This window comes from Dasypus novemcinctus, chromosome 18 (genome assembly GCF_030445035.2).
Source record: "Dasypus novemcinctus isolate mDasNov1 chromosome 18, mDasNov1.1.hap2, whole genome shotgun sequence".
Classification (NCBI taxonomy): Eukaryota; Metazoa; Chordata; class Mammalia; order Cingulata; family Dasypodidae; genus Dasypus; species Dasypus novemcinctus.
The window spans coordinates 54,918,095-54,937,196 of NC_080690.1; the positions used below are offsets into that span (position 1 = coordinate 54,918,095).

Genomic DNA, 19,102 nt, shown 5'->3' on the forward strand with positions numbered 1-19,102 from the left:
AACAATGACACGGCCATTTATTAAGCGCCTGCTGCATGCCGGGCAAAGGCTGCCAGGGAGGCGTCTTTAAGATCCCCCAGCCTCCCAAAGGGAAAACTAAGGCTGGGAGGCAGCCTTGCCAGAGAGAAGAGCAAGGCGCGGCGAAGGGTTCCAAGGCCCAAGAACCGCACGGCAGAGCCCCGGTCCCTTTAATTCACCCCCACCCTGCAGGCAGCTCTGGGGATGACGCAGAAAGAGGCCTTGGGGGCAGATTCTTGGGTACGGGAAATGCTGTGGCCGGGCCAGGCTGTCAAGAGGACACAGAACAGGCCCTCCCCCCACACTCGGCTGGGCCCTGGGGCCTCAGCCCCCCAGCAGGCCGGGCCTAATTCTGGGCCTCTGACTCAGCCTCGGAGCATAGGGCAGCGGGATCTGCCAGGTGAGCCGCGGCCAGGGGTCGCAGGCACGAACAGTCCAGGCTGGCCCCCCGAGGGCCGGGCGCCGAGGCCCGAAATAGCTCCTTTTGATCCTGCCACCTCGGCCAGGAGCCCAGGCCTGGCGCCCGGCTCAATCAGCTGCTCCGGCATTAAAGAGGGAAGTGGTTAGATAATCGGCTGGACTAGCTGGTTGTCCACTGATGTCCCACTGATGGAGGGACGGCAGGCTGAGAAAGGATAGATTCCCTGACTGCCCCTGCAACCGGAAGTACGGTGGTTAGATGGGAATGCCAAGATTTCTGCAGCAAGACGAACAGTCAGAAAGCAAAACTGCGGCCAAGCAAGCCGACTTTGGAGGCTCTCCTAACCCCAAGCCTGGCCTCAGAGCCTTCCCATTGGTTCATCGGCTTGTCGATTACTGCTGCCCGGTGCAGGCTCACCAATCGAACGTGCTCTCTCGGGCAGGCCAGCGTTACAGCCAGTCACGAGACCTCTCCCTTTGGCCACTTTCCAGTTAGCTCTAGTTTCCTCTCGACCATTGGTTGCCTTGGAGGCCGCTCCGTTCCCGCGCGGGCACTACCAGGAGGGGCGGGGCTAATAGGGCATTGCTAAGCGACAAAGATGCGCGCGGGGCCTGCCCCTGAAGGAGAGGAGCAGGCCGAAGCGTTCTGGGGGTTGCGAGATGGACCGCAGGTGAAATATCCTCTTCTTCCGGGGACAGCAAGATTCCTGGGAAGGACCAAGGAGGGACGGCGACAGCCTAGGGGCAGGTTCGCTAGGGTCCCGAGTCGCGTTGAACCGCACTGGGACCACAATTCCCAAGATGCTTCGCGGCCTGTGGCCCCGCCCGCCTTGTACTTCGCCAGCCCGGGGTTCCTTTAAGTGTCTTAAGCTCTGCTCTGTGGGACCAACGGCTTCTTGGGAATTAAATCTCTTTCTTTTGAAATTACTCCCAGATACCCATGGATGGTGGTGTCTTCAACTTTGTCGCGTACGGTGGAGCCCAGTGACTCATGGGGATTGTAGTCCATCTCTCGCCTTAGAGTCCAAATGACTTAGGGTCTAGCAGCGCTTCTAACACGGCGGGCTGCACGTCAAAATCACCTGGAACGCTTTGAAAAAGATATGGATGCTTAGCCCCGCTTCCAGATATCCTGATTCTTTTAGTCTGGGATGGGGACCGGGCATATGTATTTTTAAGAGACCCTCCTATACTGGATCCAGCGTTGAGAACCGCGGGCTAGCAGTTCTTCGGTTCTTCTCTTTTGAGATGGCTCCAAGGGCTTATGGGAATTGTGCCTCCAATATCTTTTTATTGAATGAACACTGGTGCCTCTTGGGAATTATAGTCCATCTCTTTCAGAGATCTATGGGAATTGTAGTCTGGTCTTGCACTCCCACCTTCACTCCATCTCCCTTTGCAGCCTGCCACTGTCCTCCATCCAAGGCAGACCCTTTGAGGATGTGCCCCTGGGTTCGAGCTATTGCAAGCCATCCCAAAGCCAGACCTGGCGCCCCAAGGTAAGGATACCCAACAGAGTGTTCTGTGCCAACCCACTAGCAAGAGAGTGACAGCTAGAGGGAAGGAGGACATGGGATAAGAGATGGGAGTGAGAGGTCCAGCCCTCTACCACCTGGGTCCACTATCACTGTCTGATTTCTCTGGGTGGTTACCACTGTGGGATGTGTTTCTTCCTTTCTGGACTTCGTGTGAGACTTCGTGTGTGTCTTCATTCTCCCGCAGGAATGACTTCTTGGACCTTACTTTTTCTTGTCCTCCCTTCCTCTGTCTTAGGTTCTGAACCCATCCCAGCCCCACAGATCCAGTCTGCCAGAAGCTCCCAACTCCCCTGAACTGTTTGAAGAATCCTGGTCATCCAGCTCAGGGACATTTTCCCCACCCAGCACCTCTGAGGGACAGATGGGGGCCCTACCACCACCCATCCCAATTGACAGTGGGGACTCTGTGATGGCCAAGTAAGTTCCAGCAGCTCTAGTGGGAAAGGAGAGTTTGGGTCAGAGGGAGGAAGCAGGCAACCCATAATATTCATCGCAGCCAGAGTTGTTTGTGCAGTACTTTTTTAGGACCAGGCACTTCGAGTGTGTTATTAAGAGCTTAGCTTCTAGAGCTAGACTACCTGGGTTCAAATTCCAACACTGTACTCTATATGTATCATCTTGGCCTCAGTTTCTTCATCTGTAAACTGGGGATAGTAATGGCACTTACTCCCAAGGGCTGTTTTAAGCTTTTAATGAGTTACTGTATGTAAAGCATCTATAGCAATGCCTGTCACAGAGTGAGCACTTTGATTTGTAGAATACAGGTTCAGCTGCTATAACAATGAATCTCAAATTAATCCTGGCTTAAACCAGCACTGATAAGGCAGCCCCTAGGTGAGGTTGTCAGGGATATAGCTTTGTTCTATCTTGTTCTCTCATCCCTAGACTGTAGCACTTACCTTCATCGACCAAAATGGTCCCAATCATATCCACTTTCCAAATCACATCCCCTTATACCTTGTTAATCTGAACCTAGTCACATGGCCACAAGGCTACAACGGCAACTAGGAAATGCAGGCCAGAGAAGGATGGCTATGTGCCCAGCTACAAATGGCATGACTAAATAAGAGAGGACAGATAGAGAAGAATAACTACCAGGCTCTGCCATGGCTAATGTGATTATTATTTCTTTTATTATTTGGCTTACCTCACCCCACCCAATTCCCATCCCCTGATGCTCACAGGTATGTAAACCGGTTCCGCCAGGCCCAGCCCACAAGCCGAGAGGAACGCCAGCCTGCAGGTCCAACCTCAGCTGACTTTTGGTGGCTGCAGCCTGAATCTTCAGCCCGCAGCAGTCAACTCACAGCAGGTACTTGTGTTGGACCCATCTATCCCCTGGCTTGAAACCTTTCCTGATCAATTCCCCCAGCAGCCACTCTTCCTAGGCCCCCAACTAAATGGGAGCTTCTCAGCAGGGACCAGCACAGCAGAAGGTAGACCCAATGCAGCAGTCTCCACTCCTGCCAAGGTGGCCAGCACATCCAAGGCTCGGGGCCCTGTTCAGGAAATGAAGCAGGTGACGTCCCATCTATCCCCTCCCCTGTGTAACTGAACTGACATCACTAGCCCTGGGAAATAATTAGAGCAGATCCCAACTCTAGGAAACTTAACCAGAAAGGAGTTGTTGGCTAGTCCAAAAGTTGATGCTTTCAGTAATGACCGGATCCAAGTGTTAGGACAATGTGGACAGGAACCTGACTCTCTCGGCTCTGGGTACCTCTTTGCTGTGCTTGTCTCAGGCAGATTTTCCCCTTGGTGGACATCTCAAGGCTCTAGGCTCCTATGATACTAACTCAGCTACTCCAGGGGAAAAAGGAGATTTTTCCTTTAGCGCCATTCAAAGCCCCTAACCTCATTCTCATTGGTTCATCCTTGTGCAAGGCACTGAACCAGAGGATAGAATGATGTGATCGGTGAGGCCTGGTCAGGAAGTGATCAATCTTCCACAAACAACAAGGACTGCACATAGGTGTGTGGGGGTAGGGAGGGTCTCAGATGAAAAGTGGATCGCTCTTGTCCCAGGAGGCCACGGAGGCCAGCAGGTGAGGCTAGCAGGTAGAGTGCAGATCTCTGTCCAGAGCCCCTTTTCCAGCAGCTTTTGGGGTGGGGCTGGCCTCTGACTCTTTCTCCCCACAGAGCCTCAACACATGGCACTCACCCCTACTGGATCTGGAGACGCTGAGCCTGCAGAGCAGAGCTGCTGGGTTGCTCAAACGCAGGTGCCTCCCCGCCCTCAGCCCTCATCAGCCTCCCGGCTCCTTCAGCTCCAGGCCTGGCCTCTGAGACCCCCATTGCCTCACTTCTGCCTTCTCTCTGCAGCAAGGCCTCCATCTCCTCCTCCCTCAGCCCCAGTAATGCCAGCAGCTCCTCATTCCCTGGTAGCTCTGATGGCGTCTCCTCCTGCTCTGTGACCTTCACCCCTGACTTCAGCAAGGACCCTGGCCCCCGGGCACCCGGTGAGTGCTAGGAGGCCAGGACTGAGGGAAGCCTGAGTGAATTCCACCCCTTCCCAGCTGAGTAGCCCTGGACCTCTCTGGCCCTTGTTTCCCTGACTATAAATGGGAATAATTGTTCTTCGTCCTATGGGTATTGTGAGGATGAAATGAGTTGGTGAACGCATGGAAAGTGCTTGGCTCAGCTCTGTCAACAGGAGCCATCATTAGTATGACAGATCTGCCATCTTCTATCTGCAGTTATAAACACAAAGCTCCCATAACAGAAGGCTTTTTGGCAAATTTGATGCCACACCTGATTTGACAGCAAAATTCTGACCTGAAGAAGAGGAGATCTATAATCCGTATTTATCTTGATTAGGGTGTATATTCACACTTTGTGCTATGGATAGATTACGTTGAGCCATATGAAATTTTTGTTTATGCATGTAAAAAATGGTTGAATATTGGCAGTTCATACCTCTGAAATTTCTGCCCCCAGATTTCAGAGTTGAGATCAAGGACCTAGGTTACTATTACTGCTGCCGTTGCTACTTTAATTCTGTGTCCATGTCGTGGGGTGTAGCGGTGCACAGGCCAGGCACTCTCCACATCTCATGGGGCTCCCATTCTAGGTGGGGCAGGCAAGCACAAGTAAATGGAGAGGTGCTCATGCCCAAGCTCCACCATTTATTCATGTCTCCCTCCTAAGCCTCAGTGTTCTCAACTGTAAAATGGGGGTAAAGCTAGTACCTACTTCATGAATGGTTTTGCTAGAAGTAAGGGCTATGTGGGAAATGATCATGGAGCTGGGAATCAGGAAGGACTTCCCAGAGGAGGAGGTGCTATCTTTTTTTTTTTAGAGGTACCAGGGGCTGAATGCAGGACCTCATATGTGGGAAGCCAGCACTCAACCACTGAGCCACATCGGCTGCCCTGAGTTGTTTTTTTTTCATTTGTTTTGCTTGTTGCTCTTTTTTTTTAAGGAGGCACCGGGAACCAATCCCGGGACCTCCCATGTGGGAAGCAGGCACTCAACTGCTCGAACCACATCCGCTCACATAGAGAGGACCTGAGGTGGGAAGGAGTATGGTGCAGACAATGGACCAAAAAAGGCAAGAGCCAGGGGTGAGAGTAGGGTGGGATAAAGCAGGAAAGGTTGGTGGGAGTCAGATTACATTGGGCCATATAGGCACAGGGAGGCATTTGGTTGTTCTATTAGTACTGGGGAGCCATGGATGGGTCCTGAGCTCGCTGGGAAGGGACGTGATCAGTCTTGGGTGTTAACAAACTCCCTTTGGCTGCTGTGGACATCCAGCAAGAAATCCTGAGCCTGAGCTCGAGGAGCGGAGTGGAGGGAAGCAGCCAGGTTTGGAGTAGAATTACAAGACACAGCAAGGGTCTATTTTGCATCAGAGCGTAGGGCCTCTGAGAAGTACTGGCAGCCCTGCTGACCAGTACTGCTGGAGTGAGGCTCTGGGTGAGGGAATGATGTCACTTGGGCCCACTGCACTGAGGACAGGGCCCAGGTCCGTCTTAGTCACTGCTGTGTCTTCAGCGCAGGGCTGGACTCTGGAACGGAGCATGAGAAATAGTTCATTTTGCATTAATGGCACAACTGTTGATCGCACCAGGCTCTGGTGGGGCCATGGTAATGAATAAGACAGCTCCTTATGGGGCTGGTATTGTGAAGACAGAGACAACAAATAAGCAAAGAAGTGTAATGTTTCATAGGTTAAAAGGTGGAAAGTGCTAGGGAGAAAATGAACAGGGAAAGAGGAGAGGGAGTGGGAGGGCTGGGGGTTGTTGCCACTTTGCACTGGGGTAGCCAGAGAAGGCTTTGGGAAAAAGGAGGCATTTGGGCAAAGATCTGAAGAATGCGAGGAAGTGAACCCTGTGGATATGTGAAGGAAGAGCATTCCAGAACATAGCCTTTTACCAGGAGAGGTGGAGCCAGGGGAGGACTTAGCCTGGGAGGGACCTGATCTGACTCAGGTGTTCACAGGCGGCATCTGGCTGCATGGAGGGGAACAGAGGGTGGGGACAGAGAGTAGGAAGCCCAGGAAGGAGAGGCAGTGATGGTCCGGGTAGGCTGACTGGACCAGGGTGGGGGCAGTGGGCAGGGAGACGTGGGCCGCTTCTGCAGGATCTGTTTTGATCATACTGTCACCCCACTGCTGAGAACAGTGCTTGGCATACAGTAAGAGCCTGATAAATGTTTGCTGAGAGCATGGTGAAGTAAATGAGACAGGTGGAGAAGCCCAGGGGTGCTCTCTCCTCCCTGCCCCACTTCCCACTCCTGGAGGCATTGGGACAGTATCTGGGGTGCAAGACTGAATACCGTTCCGGTCCAGTGGAAGGGGTGAAGGCTGAGGTTGGGTTGCGGAGCAAGCCCCTGCCTCCCCCTCCCCTTCTATAATATTTTCCCCACAGCCACCCTGGCAGCTGCCTCCACCCCCGCTCCAGCCCCGGCCTCCTCCAGGGCACCCTTGCGGCCAGAGGATGACATTCTGTACCAGTGGAGGCAGCGACGGAAGCTTGAACAGGCTCGCGGGGCCGAGGGTGACGGACCTTGGGTGTTGCCCCGGAAGCCTGCCCTCAGCACTCCGGTGAGATGGGGGGATGGAGGAGCCTGGGAAGGGTCGGAGGGGGGAGCTCGAGGGGGACTGAGGACCCTCCACCCTCCTCCCCGCCCTCTCCGCTCTCCCAGGTCCCTGTTCCCAGCTGTCTACAGACCTTTTCTGGCCCGGCGAAGCCCCTGGGGACCCAGCCCACCTGCTTGCCGCTGTGGGGTAGTGTGGCGGCCCCGCCCGGTCCCCCAGAGGCCTTCCGCGTGGAGGGCCTTCCCACACTCCCAGGGGCCTCTCCACACATCCTGTGGGGCCCCAGCCCGCACGGGTTCTTCTGGGCCCCGCCGCCCAGTCCCTGGGTACCTCTCGGGGCCGTTCCTCTAGCACCACCGGCCTCCGTCCCCGCCCCGGCCACCGCCCCCCAGGGCCCGCTCACCCCCCAGGGCCCGCCCACCCCTACCCCCATGCCCGGCAGCCCCGCCCCACCCGAAAGGAAGGACCCCGAGCCCCGGAGGGGCAGAGCCCCGCGCCGGGAGCCTGCGGGGCGCGACCCGGCAGCCGGCGAGGGGCCCGGCGCGCAGCTTCGGGGCGCCCTGGGCCAGGTGGTGAAGGCCAGGCTGTTCCCCGACAGCCCGGAGGGCACGCCCCCTCGCCTCGAGGGCCCGCCTCCCCCCGAGGCTGACTCTCCCAAGGCCAAGGCCACAGCTCCCCAAGCCCAGGTCCCGCCGCCTCCGTCCGAATCACAATTCGCACCGGCCGAGACTCTGCTGGCTCGGTCCAAGGCTGAGTCTCGGGAAGCCAAGGCCACGGCCGCCTCGCCGGCAGCAGGGTCTCCGCCGGCCAAGGCCCCGCCCCCTGCAGCCCAGGAGGCCCGCGCCGGGGCCCCGCCCGCCCCGGGCCGGGGGGAGGTGCTCGGGCCTGTGGCCACGCCCCCGCCCGCCGGCCACGCCCCCTCGAGGGAGCTCCTCGCCCAGGCCTCTCGGCTCATGGCAGCCGCTGAAGGTGAGCGGGCCGCGCAGCCACCTGCATCTGGGTGGAGTCCAGCCCCCTCCGAGTCCGGTCCCCGGAGCTCGCTCTTTCTTCCCAGACTCTGACGGCAGCGAGTTCCCCGATGACCCTGTGCTGCAGGTGCTAAGGGCCCAGAGGGCGGAGCTGCGGCGGCAGAAAAGGTGACCCTCCATCACCAGGATCTCCATTGTTTGATCCCCCTCCCCGACCCCCTTTCCAGCCCCCAGAGCCCTGTCCGCAGCCCCAGACCCCAATCCTGAGCGCATATCCTAGCCTCTGCCCCCGGATTTTCTCCAGGGACGTGGACACAAGATTATCCCTTTTGCTGGATCACTCAGAAGACCTGGGCTCTTGGTCCCCTCCTTTCAGGTCTCCCTCCAGGTCCCCAGGGAGGCGGCTGCGGAGGGAAGGAGACTCCCTCCAGGCCAGGCGACTTTGAATTGTACAAATTTTGTTTTCCTCAATAAAACATTTTTTCTGCAGTGTACTGCTGGCCATCTCTGACAAATGGATGGTTCTCAAAAGGCACAAGAGAGGTGTTAATTTAGGAAAATACACCCCACCCCACCCCCTCACCCCAGCTCCACCTGTGCCCCTCTCTCACACACACACACACACACACACAAACACCTAGCTCTTGACTCTTGAAGCAGACTCTCTTGTTAAACCCTCAGGAGCACAGTAGGAGATCTAGCCCAGTCTTCAGGCAAGAGAGCCATCTGCCTTGTCTTACTTAATTAGGAGTGGGTCCTTCTGTCTCAGATGGGACCAAAGGGATTGTCCTCTAGGCGTGAAGCTCTTAGGGTCACCTGACCGTAGGACAATGGTCAGTCCTCAGGCTCCATGCTGCTTGCGTCGCAGCAGCATTTGATGGAGCTGATCCCTCTGTGCAGCACCTCCCCAGTTTTCAGGACTCTCCTCTCACCTTGTCCTTGCCCTGTCAACTTTGGCATGTCCCAGGGCCTGGCCTTGGCATTTGTGAGACCTAGGTGCTGTCATCTTGCTCCACAGCTCTGAACCTCCCCTCTGTTCTCACAGTCTCCAAAGCTCTGTCTCCAGCCTAGGCCTTGTTCTGGGTGTTACGTGAGGTTCTTTGGGTGATGAGCTGCAAACAAAGCCAGCCAGCCCAGAGTGCCTGAAAGGACAGCTTTTTAGGTCAAAGGTCGAGGGGAAGGGGGCTGCTAGGCTTACCTAACCTCAGCTCCTGCGAGGGTCCATGGGGCAGGAGGGGAGCACATGGGGGTCCCGGGCTCTTGCCCTTACCGTGACCCAGAGGGGAGGGGTAGAATGTTCCCATGGATACTGGGGATTGGCGGTTTCGTACTACATGGTGCAAAAAGCAGAAGTGGTAAAACTTTGGGCAGCTGCTCAGCCACCAAGCCGTATGGAAGTACCCACCCTGCTAGTAAATTTTGAAATTTGCAGCATGAAAAGGCAAGAGGCCTTTCGGAGAAGTGGCAAGGAGTGTTCAGAGGAGTTTGGGGCAGCCTTATCACCCAAACCATAGAGAGGTACAGGCCTTGCTAGTGGGGTTCTGCCCAGGATGGTGCTAGCCGGGGTGGTAGGACTAGGCACCAAATACAGGCTGATGAGGCACCAAATAAAATTTCTTTTATGCCATTAAAATCTACCTTGTGGTGCCTCGGCATCATCTTTAGGATGGTTAGAGCCTGAGTAGTTGAAATATTTGGGGACATTTAAGCTGCACGTCAGGTCTCATGCAGGACTGACGAGAGTGAGGCTTTGGGAGGAATTACACATTTTTAACAAAAGTGTTGGAGATATTATTAATCTGGTGCATTTACCATCGCGTCTTGCCCTGAGTTGATGTATATGTGACAGGCCGTGCTGGTCATCGCGCAGGTTCCCCTCTACTTGGCCAGCAGACGAGTTGACAATTGTGGAGGAGGTGGCTTACTGTTTTGCAGGCTTCAGGGTACTGCATGGGTCCACTGGGTAGGCAGTTGGCTTGAGCCCCAGGGCTGCAAGCAATGCTGTAAATCCTGTGGTCCAATTTCTGTGATGCATTTGACTGGAGGCAAGGTCCTCTCCAGAGAGGAGGTCGTGGACGGCGTGGTGTGTGCGCCAGGGCCAACCCCGGGGCAGGTATCCCTCCCAAGTAACAATCCATAAAGGATGGGAAGTTTTGTCATGGGCGTTTTTTTTTTAGTTACCGGGTTGGGATTTGAACCCAGGACCTCATATACGGGAAGCCAACACTCAACCACTGAGCCATATCAGCTCCCCTGGGTTGGCTTTTTCATCTGTTTGCTTGTTTGTACTTTTGTTTTTAGAAGGCACTGGGAACCGAACCTGGGACCTCGCATGTGGGAAGCAGGTGCTCAACCACTTCAGCCACATCTGCTCCCTGTCATGGGCTCATTTAAAAAAAAAAAGATTTTATTATTTATTTATTTCTCTCCCCTTCCCCCCCAGTTGTCTGCTCTCTGTGTCCATTCACTGTGTTTTCTTCTGTGCCTGCCTGTATTCTTGTCAGCAGCACTGGGAATCTGTGTCTCTTTTTGTTGCGTCATCTTGCTGCATCAATTCTCCGTGTGTGCAGTGCCATTCCTGGGCAGGCTGCACTTTTTTTCACACTGGACGGCTCTCCTTATGGGGTGCACTTCTTGTGCGTGGGGCTCCCCTACGCGGGACACACCCCTGTGTGGCACGGCACTCCTTGTGCGCATCAGCACTGCATGTGGGCCAGCTCATCACACGGGTCAAGGAGGCCTGGGGTTTGAACTTTGGACCTCCCATGTGGTAGGTGGACGCCCTATCCATTGGGCCAAGTCCGCTTCCCTGTCATGGGCTCTTACATACCACTGGGCAGCTCTTGTCAAACTATCTCTGTAAGTTTTATAAAATGGTTGCCATCCCAGAATTCCTTGACTTTTAGGGGGTCATCTAGTTCACACCTAGCAAAGGCTCTTGCTGCTTGTTCCAGCGCAGCCCCCTGCCCTTCCTCCTTCAGGAAGAATATGTTTAATCCCCACTTACATGCCAATTGGATGTTAATTTTTTTTGTAGGCCCTTTTTGCAGTCTAAGCTCCTGTCTTACGATAGCATGTCCTGGGAGTGAATGTGGCTCAAGCAGTTGAGTACCTGCTTCCCATGAGGGAGGTCCCAGGTTCGGTTTCCAGTGTTCCTAAAAACAAAAAAAACAAACCAACTCAGAGGAGCCAGTGTGGCTCAGTGGTTGAGAGCTGGCTCTCCATATATGAGGTCCTGGGTTCAATCCCCAGCTTTGGTACCTCAAAAAAAAAAAAAAAAAAAAAAAAGAATAATATGTCCAGCAGGCTGGAGTTAAAGGACAAGAACAGTGAAACATGAAGGTTTGATTTGATTACATTCATGAGGCCATTGGTGCTGCATGAGTCTCTTCTTTAGGTATGTGTGGGTCGTGATTCATGTATGCATTGGTGCCAGTGGACCCATTTGATATATAGGTTGCAGAGTTTTGGGTCCTCAACCATGCTGATGGCATGGGGGGGTTGGTGCTGTGGTTGAAGAGTGACAGCCAGCAGTCTCCTCTCCTCGGTCCTATCCCATCCCTGGGAATGGTTTTAGGATTAGCTGAGCACTGTTTGAGCCTTCCTGGGTGTGGCGAGGCCTGGTGAGGCCTGGTGGGTGGGTAAGTACGCCCATGGCCAGGGTGAACGGTGACGCGGTGCCAGTTGGCAAGAACTGGCTTCTGGGGCTGCTACTTGTATCATCACTGCCAGACCTGTATTGCTTTTTCCCTTGCTGTGAAATTGCATGGCATTTTCTCTCAGGGTTTGAGGCCTGAGGTCCTATGGCCCAGACCACCCGTCAGTAGGGGAAGTTTGGGGGGCCTGAGTGGGTAGTCTCCGAGGGACCCGCCGATCATGCTGTGTAAGAATGAGCGTAGGGTAGTGTTACCGAAAAGTGACTCTAGTGTGGTGAGTAGAGCACGTGCGGAAATGGGGGAGGCTGTGAGCTGTTTCTAAGTGAGGAGCCTCCCACAAAAGCCTTTCTTTATGAGAAAATTATTTTGTTTCCGTTGGCCTGACTCCCCTGCCAGCCTTTTGGCCCCATCCCAAAATCAGTGAAGATTAGGAGATTAGACAACTGGCAGCTCAGAGCATCCCAGAGGACTAACTGGACCACTTCCAGCTCTGCCAACTGCAAAGACCCCAACAGCCGTCTTGGGTGAGCGCAGCGATGGAGGCCGGGTAATATTCCGAGGCCCTCCAGCGAGCAGCATCGCGTGTAACGATAGCTTCGCCATCAGTGAGATATACTGGCTCCCTTTCCATGGCTAGAGGAGGAGGCCGTGGGGGTGCCATTGCCAGCCTCTCAAAATCCATGGGCTAGGGGCGAAGCCTGGGGGAAGCCACACCCTCCTGCAGTTTGGAAGGGCCCAGTTTGTCAGGGGTAGCCCTCTCTTGTATGCACCATTTCCATATTATCACTTCACTGGCCTTGCTGAGCTCTTGCCAGGAATTATCTCGCACCCATGGCATGATGGGAATCCGCATGCTCAGGCTCACGGGCTGTGGCCCTGTAAACTCTTCCAGTTTTAAGAGCCTAACAAGCAAACCAGGATTGGCCATGCTTAGACCAAGGACCCCAAGAGGTGTATCTGGAGGTTGCCAAGGCTTTTAATTTAAAATCTGTTCCCAGTGGGACAAGGGGCACGGTGAGGGAAATGGCCAACTATGCCCATTCTAAGGCTCACTGCACCTGAGCAGCAGATGCACATGTGATTTTTGCCTAGATGCGGGATATGAATATTCCTAATAGGTGATAATCCTAACATATCTTTGTGACTGAGGTGGGGTTGGTCTGATGGTGGTGGGAATCTGGCTGCCCTTAGAGGACCAGATGATGCCCAGGAATCTGACAGAGTTTGATGGTCAATGTATTTATTTAGTTAGTTATGTATTTATGTATTTATTTATTTTGAGTAAACTTTATTTCAAAGTCAAAAAATAAAATAACAAACAAAAGGCAGTTCAACAAGTTAGGGGAAGCATTACTCAAAAAAAGTTCTGTCCAGGCACTTTTACCTCATTTAATGCCCCAAACAAATTCAATTGCTCCTCCAGTGTTAAGAAAGATACACAGATTAGTTAAAAGATATAATCAAGGTCTCCTTGTTAATGAAGAAAATGAAGACAAAAAAATTCTTAATCATATTCCATAGCTCACAAAACCAAACCCCATATTCTTTCATTTTACCTTTAGCTTTAATACATAACTTCTTTGCTTTTGCTACAAAAATATTACAGTATTGCTGCTAACTATAGTCTATAAGTTACATTGTTATATTTTCCCATGTATCACCGTATGGAAGAAAATGCCTGTATTTATAATATTAACTAAATCCTCATCTACTGCCAAAATCAGTTACACATTCCCTATATTATTATTGTCCAGCTGTCTCCAACTATCACTAACCTCCCTAGACTACTCATTTCAGCCCCAATCACATCCATAAATCAACAGTGTTAGTTATACTCATTATAATGTGCTACCACCAACTCCATCCATCATCACATATCTACAATCATTTTAGACATTCTACATACATTCAGTATCAGCTCCCCCTTCCCAACCCACATTTGGTCTCCCACCAACCCATGCTCCATCATCCAACTCCGTAAGTCTACTCATGATTTTTAGTTCATATCAATGAGACCATATAATATCCGTCCTTTTGTGTCTGTCTTATTTCACTCAACATAATGTCCTCAGGGTTCCTGCGTGTCGTCATGTGCTCATTTCTAAATAGTATTCCATCGTATGTTTATATCTCATTTTGTTTATTCACTCATCAGTTAATGGCCACTTACATTATTTCCATTTTTAGCAATTGTGAATAAGGCTGCTATGACCAGCAGTGTGCAATTATCTGTTCACTTCATTGCTTTCAGTTCTTCCGAATAAATTCCCAGTAGTGGGATTGCCATATCATATAGGCTGTTCTATATTTAGCTTCCCGAGGAACTGCCAAACCATCTTCCACAGAGGCTGCACCATTTTCTACTCCCACTAACAGTGAAGGGGTGTTCCTATTTCTCCACATCCTTTCCAGCACTTGCAGTTTTCTGTTTTTTTTTTTTAATTTAAATAATGGCCTTTCTATAAGGTGTGAGATGATATCTCATTGTTGCTTTGATCTGCATCTTCCTAATGTCTAGTGATGTTGAGCATCTTTTCATGTGCCTTTTGGCCATTTGTATTTCCTCTTTGGAATAAAAAAGTTTATTCAAGTCTTTTGCCCATTTTTAAACTGGGTTTGCTTGTCTTTTTGTCATTAAGTTGTGTGATTTTTTTAAAAAGATTTATTTTATTATTGATTTCTCTCCCCTTCGCCCTCCCTTCCCCCATTGTCTGTTCTCTGTGTCCATTTGCTGTGTGTTCTTCTGTGTTCACTTGCATTCTCAGCAGCACCAGGAATCTGTGTGTTTTTTTTTTTGCTGCATCATCTTGCTGTGTCTGCTCTCCATGTGTGCAGTGCTACTCTTGGGTGGGCTGTGCTTTTTTCATGTGCTTAATGCAGGGGCACATCTTGCACATGGGGCTCTCCTATGCGGGGGACACCCCTGTGTGGCATGGCACTCCTTGTGCACAGCAGTGCCACACATGGGCCAGCTCACCACACAGGCCAGAAGGCCCTGGGTCTGAACCCTGGACTTCCCATATGGTAGGTGGATCCTCTCTCAGTTGAGCCACATTCCCTTCCCTGTGTGATCTTTTTATATAACATGGAAATCAAACCCTTGTCAGATATGTGGTTTCCAAAGATTTTTTCCAATTGAGTTGGCTGCCTTTTCACCTTCTTAACAAAATTGTTTGAAACGCAGAAGTATTTAATTGTGAGGAAGTGTCATTTACCTATGTTTTCCTTCATTGCTCATGCTTTGGGTATAAAGTTCAAAAAACCACCACCTACCACAAGATCCTGGAAATGTTTCCTTACATTTTCTTCTAGGAGTTTTTTTTTTCACAAAGTTTTAAAATTTTTATTTTATTTATTTATTTTATATCTCTACCCTTCCCTCCCCGCCCCACCCCCCAGTTGTCTGTTCTCTGTGTCTATTTGCTGTGTCGTCGTCTTTGCTTCTGTTGTTGTCAGTGGCATGGGAATCTGTGTCTCTTTTTGTCGGGTCGTCTTGCTGTCAGCTCTCCGTGTGTGCGGCGCCACTCCTGGGCAGGCTGAACTTTCTTTCACTCTGGGCGGCTCTCTTTACGGGGCAAACTCCTTGCGCATGGGACTCCCCTACTCGGAGATACCCGAGTGGCATGGCACTCCTTGCATGCATCAGCACTGCATGTGGGCCAGCTCCACACGGGTCAAGGAGGCCTGGGGTTTGAACCACGGACCTCCCATGTGTAGATGGACGCCCTATCCACTGGGCCAAGTCCGTTTCCCTTCTTCTAGGAGTTTTATGGTTTTAGTTTTTATATTTAGGTCCTTGATCCATTGTGAGATAGGGGTCCTCTTTCTTTTAGATATGGATATCCAGTTTTTCCAGCACTTTTTGTTGACTAGGCTATTTTCAGCCAGCTGAGTGGGTTTGACAGCCTTGTCAAAAATCACTTGACCATAGATGTGAGAGCCTGTTTTCAAATCCCAATTCAATTCCATTGGTCAATCTATTTTTATGCCAGTATCATGCCGTTTTTACCACTGTAGCTAGGTAATATGCTTTAAAATTGGATGTGAGAGTCCTCCAACTTTGTTCTTTTTAAAGATATTTTTGGCTATTCAAGTGCCCTTACCTTTCCAGATAAATTTGATCATTTGTTTTTCCAATTTTACAATGAAGGCTTTGGAATTTTTATTGGAATTTGTTGAATCTGTAGATCAGTTTGGGTAAAAGTGACATCTTAATGATAATGAGTCTTCCAACCCATGAACACAGAATATCATTCAATTTATTTAGGTAATATTTGGTTTCTTTTAGAAATGTTTTATAGTTTTCTGAATATGGGTCCTTTATGCCCTTGGTTAAGGATGGTCCCTGTATTTAATGGGGTGCTATTGCCCAGCCTCATTTTTGTATAATATATGTGAGTGTGGTAAGGTTCTCCCAGAGGCCCTTCCTTAGAGTCACCCCTTGATCATATGTCAGCTATATAGTTTCAGTATTAAACAGTCCCCTCCCGGGGGTCCCTCGTCTCTCTGCTTGTTATCTGCTCACTGTGTCCGCCTTTTTTTTTTTTTTTTTTTTTTTACTGGTAAGACTCTTTTTTTTCCATTTTGGTTTACATTTTTTAATTTTTTAAATTTTTTATTTTTGTCTTTATTCATTTTTTTCATATTACATTAAAAAAATATGAGGTGTGTCTGCTCCTTGTCTGCTCGTTGTTTCTACTCATTATGTCTGCTCATTGTCTCTACTCATTGTCTGCAAGTTGTGTCTGCTCGTCTTCTTAGGGAGGCACCAGAAACCAAACCTGGGACCTCCCATGTGAGAGGCAGGTCCCAACCACTTAAACAACACCTGCTCCCTGTTTGTTGTGTCAGCTCATTTCATCAGTTCATTGTGTCGGCTTATCTTCTTTAGGGGGCACCAGGAACCAAACCTGGGACCTCCCATGTGGGAGGCAGGTGCCCAACTGCTTGAGGCACATTTGTTCCCAAGCAGTTTTTTAAAATTTTTATTCTAGCAACATATATACAACATAAAATTTCTCCTTATAACCACATTCAAATATATAACCCAGTGCTGTTAAAAATGTTCACAGTGTTGTGCTACCATCACCACCATACATTACCAAAACTTTATGGTCAACCCAAATAGAAACTCTTTATAATTTAAGCATTAACTCCCCATTCCCTGCCCTCATCCCATCCCCTGATAATCTATATTCTAGTCTCTGACTATCTGAGTTTGCTATTCTAATTATTTCATATCAGTGAGGTCATACGATATTTATTCTTTTATGTCTAACCTATTTCATTCAACATTATTCTTTCATTTTTTAAGATTTATTTATCTCTCCGTTGTCGGCTCTCTGTGTCCATTTGCTGTATGTTCTTCTGTGTCTGCTTGTCTTCTCTTTAAGTGATACTGGGAGCCGATTCTGGGACCTTCCAGAGTGGAAGAGAGGTGCTCAATCCCTTGTGCCACCTCAGCTCCCTGGCCTGCTGCATCTCTCGTTGTCTCTCCTCTGTGTCTCTTTTTGTTGTATCATCTTGCTACACCAGCTCTCCTGCACAGGTCAGCACTTCCGTGCGGGCCAGCATGCTGTGTGGGCCAGCTCTATGCTCGGGCCAGCTCACCTTTCACCAGGAGGCCCCAGAAATCGAACCCTGGACCTTCCGTATAGTAGACAAGAGCCCAATCACTTGAGCCACATCTGCTTCCCTCAACATTATTCTTTAAGGATCATCCGTGTTGTCACTTGTATCAGGATTTCATTCCTTTTTTCAATCAATTTTATTGGTACATATTTATAAGGCATACAATCCATCCAAAGTATGCAATCCATCCAAAGTGTAAAATCAATGGTATTTGGTATAATAACAGTGGTGCATTAATCACTTCCATCATTATTAGAAAATTATCATTATTCCAATAATAATAGAATAAACAAATAAAAAAAGCTCTACCCCTTGATAATCAGCTCTCAATCTCTCTATGCTTCCCCTGACATATATAGCTGCTATTCTGTTTCCTTTTTTCTAATTTTTTTTTATTTACATTTGGTATAGATGGAGTAAAACCATATGTAGTATCTTTTGTCTTGTTTCTTTCACTTAGTATATTTCCTTTTTTTCCCCTTAATGGAAGATTATTAATATATTACTATACATTACTGTCCATACTTTGCTTTGATTGTATTTTTGCCTATATTAATATCTCATAACATTAATGTACATTTGTTCAGTTTCAAAGAAAAAGTCTTACGTAGGCAAAATTAACCATATTCATATTTCACATGAGGTTTTGCTATGCTGTACAGTCCCATGTTACATTTTTATGCTTTCCTCCTAGTAATATACATGACCTTAGACTTTCCCTGTCAACCACTTTCATATTCATGTAATAGCTCTGCTAGTTACAGACACTATGATATGCTTTCACCATTTCTATTCATTTCCAAAAATTTTATCAACAACCTTTTTTTACCAGTTCTGTACAGATTAACCCTCAGCTTTCCATTCTCTAACCTCATTCTATTTTCCAGTGACCTATATTCTAGTTATTAACTCCATGAGTTTACATAATATATTTAGCTCATAATATTACATTCATACAAAATTTGTCCTTCTGTTACCAGATTTCATTTAGGTTCTTGGCTATGCTGCAGAAATGAATTTCAAGAGCACGCTGGGTGGGTTAGGCCTGTAATTTATTCAGGTAGGGAGGGAAGAGAAATGGGAGAAAATAACAGAGCAGGGGTCCCAGGTAGAGAGGAAGGGGCTGAAAAGTGATGAAGAGGGCTGATTTATAGGCTACAATTTCCCATTAGAGGTTATAAATACCCAGGTTTTACTTATGTGGTGATTCAAATGGGGGAGAAGGGGAAGCAGATTTGACTTAATGGATAGAGTGTCCGTTACCACATGGGAGGTCCAGGGTTCAAACCCTGGGCCTCCTTGACCTGTGTAGAGCTGGCCCATGTGCAGTGCTGATGCATTCAAGAAGTGCCCTGCCACACAGGGGTGTCCCCCCGCATAGGGGAGCCCCATGTGCAAGGAGTGCGCCCCATAGGGAGAGCCGCCCAGTGCGAAAAATGTGCAACCTGCCCAGGAGTGGCGCCGCACACACGAAGAGCTGATGCAGCAAGATGACGCAACAAAAAGAGACGCAGTTTCCCAGTGCCACTTGATAATGCAAGCGGACGCAGAAGAACACACAGCAAACGAATACAGAGAGCAGACAACGGGGGCGGGGGGAAGGGGAGAGAAATAAATAAAATAAATCTTTTTAAAAAAATTAAAATGTCCTATTTCCAAATGGGTTCATACCCACAAGGACCAGGAGTTGGGACCTGAACGTGGCTGAGGGCCCCTAAGGGGCAGCACTCATTCATAAGTAAGAGCTCTGCTGTGTGGAGAAACCTAATCACTCGCATTACTCTTCAATCACACTTCATATCTCTTCAGTGCTGATGAATTTTTGTTATACGA

General features: G+C 49.8%; 1 protein-coding gene across 5 annotated transcripts; it reads left to right on the forward strand.

The window, feature by feature from the left end:
- The first annotated feature begins 12 nt into the window (after nt 1-12).
- On the forward strand, nt 13-8,476 carry PROSER3 (proline and serine rich 3). Of its 5 annotated transcripts, none has more exons than XM_023590648.2 (12): nt 13-1,109; nt 1,373-1,407; nt 1,841-1,937; nt 2,212-2,393; nt 3,161-3,288; nt 3,392-3,495; nt 4,116-4,198; nt 4,299-4,435; nt 6,845-7,020; nt 7,122-7,983; nt 8,069-8,150; nt 8,287-8,476. In XM_023590648.2, the coding sequence occupies exons 1-12, from the start codon at nt 1,038-1,040 to the stop codon at nt 8,426-8,428; spliced, it is 2,100 nt and encodes a 699-aa protein (XP_023446416.1). In that variant the 5' UTR covers nt 13-1,037; the 3' UTR covers nt 8,429-8,476. The 5 variants fall into 5 exon arrangements, with proteins under 5 accessions (XP_023446416.1, XP_058135241.1, XP_012383166.1 ...); XM_058279258.1 differs by having other exon boundaries at nt 8,359-8,476; XM_012527712.3 differs by having other exon boundaries at nt 3,395-3,495.
- The last annotated feature ends 10,626 nt before the right edge of the window (nt 8,477-19,102 follow it).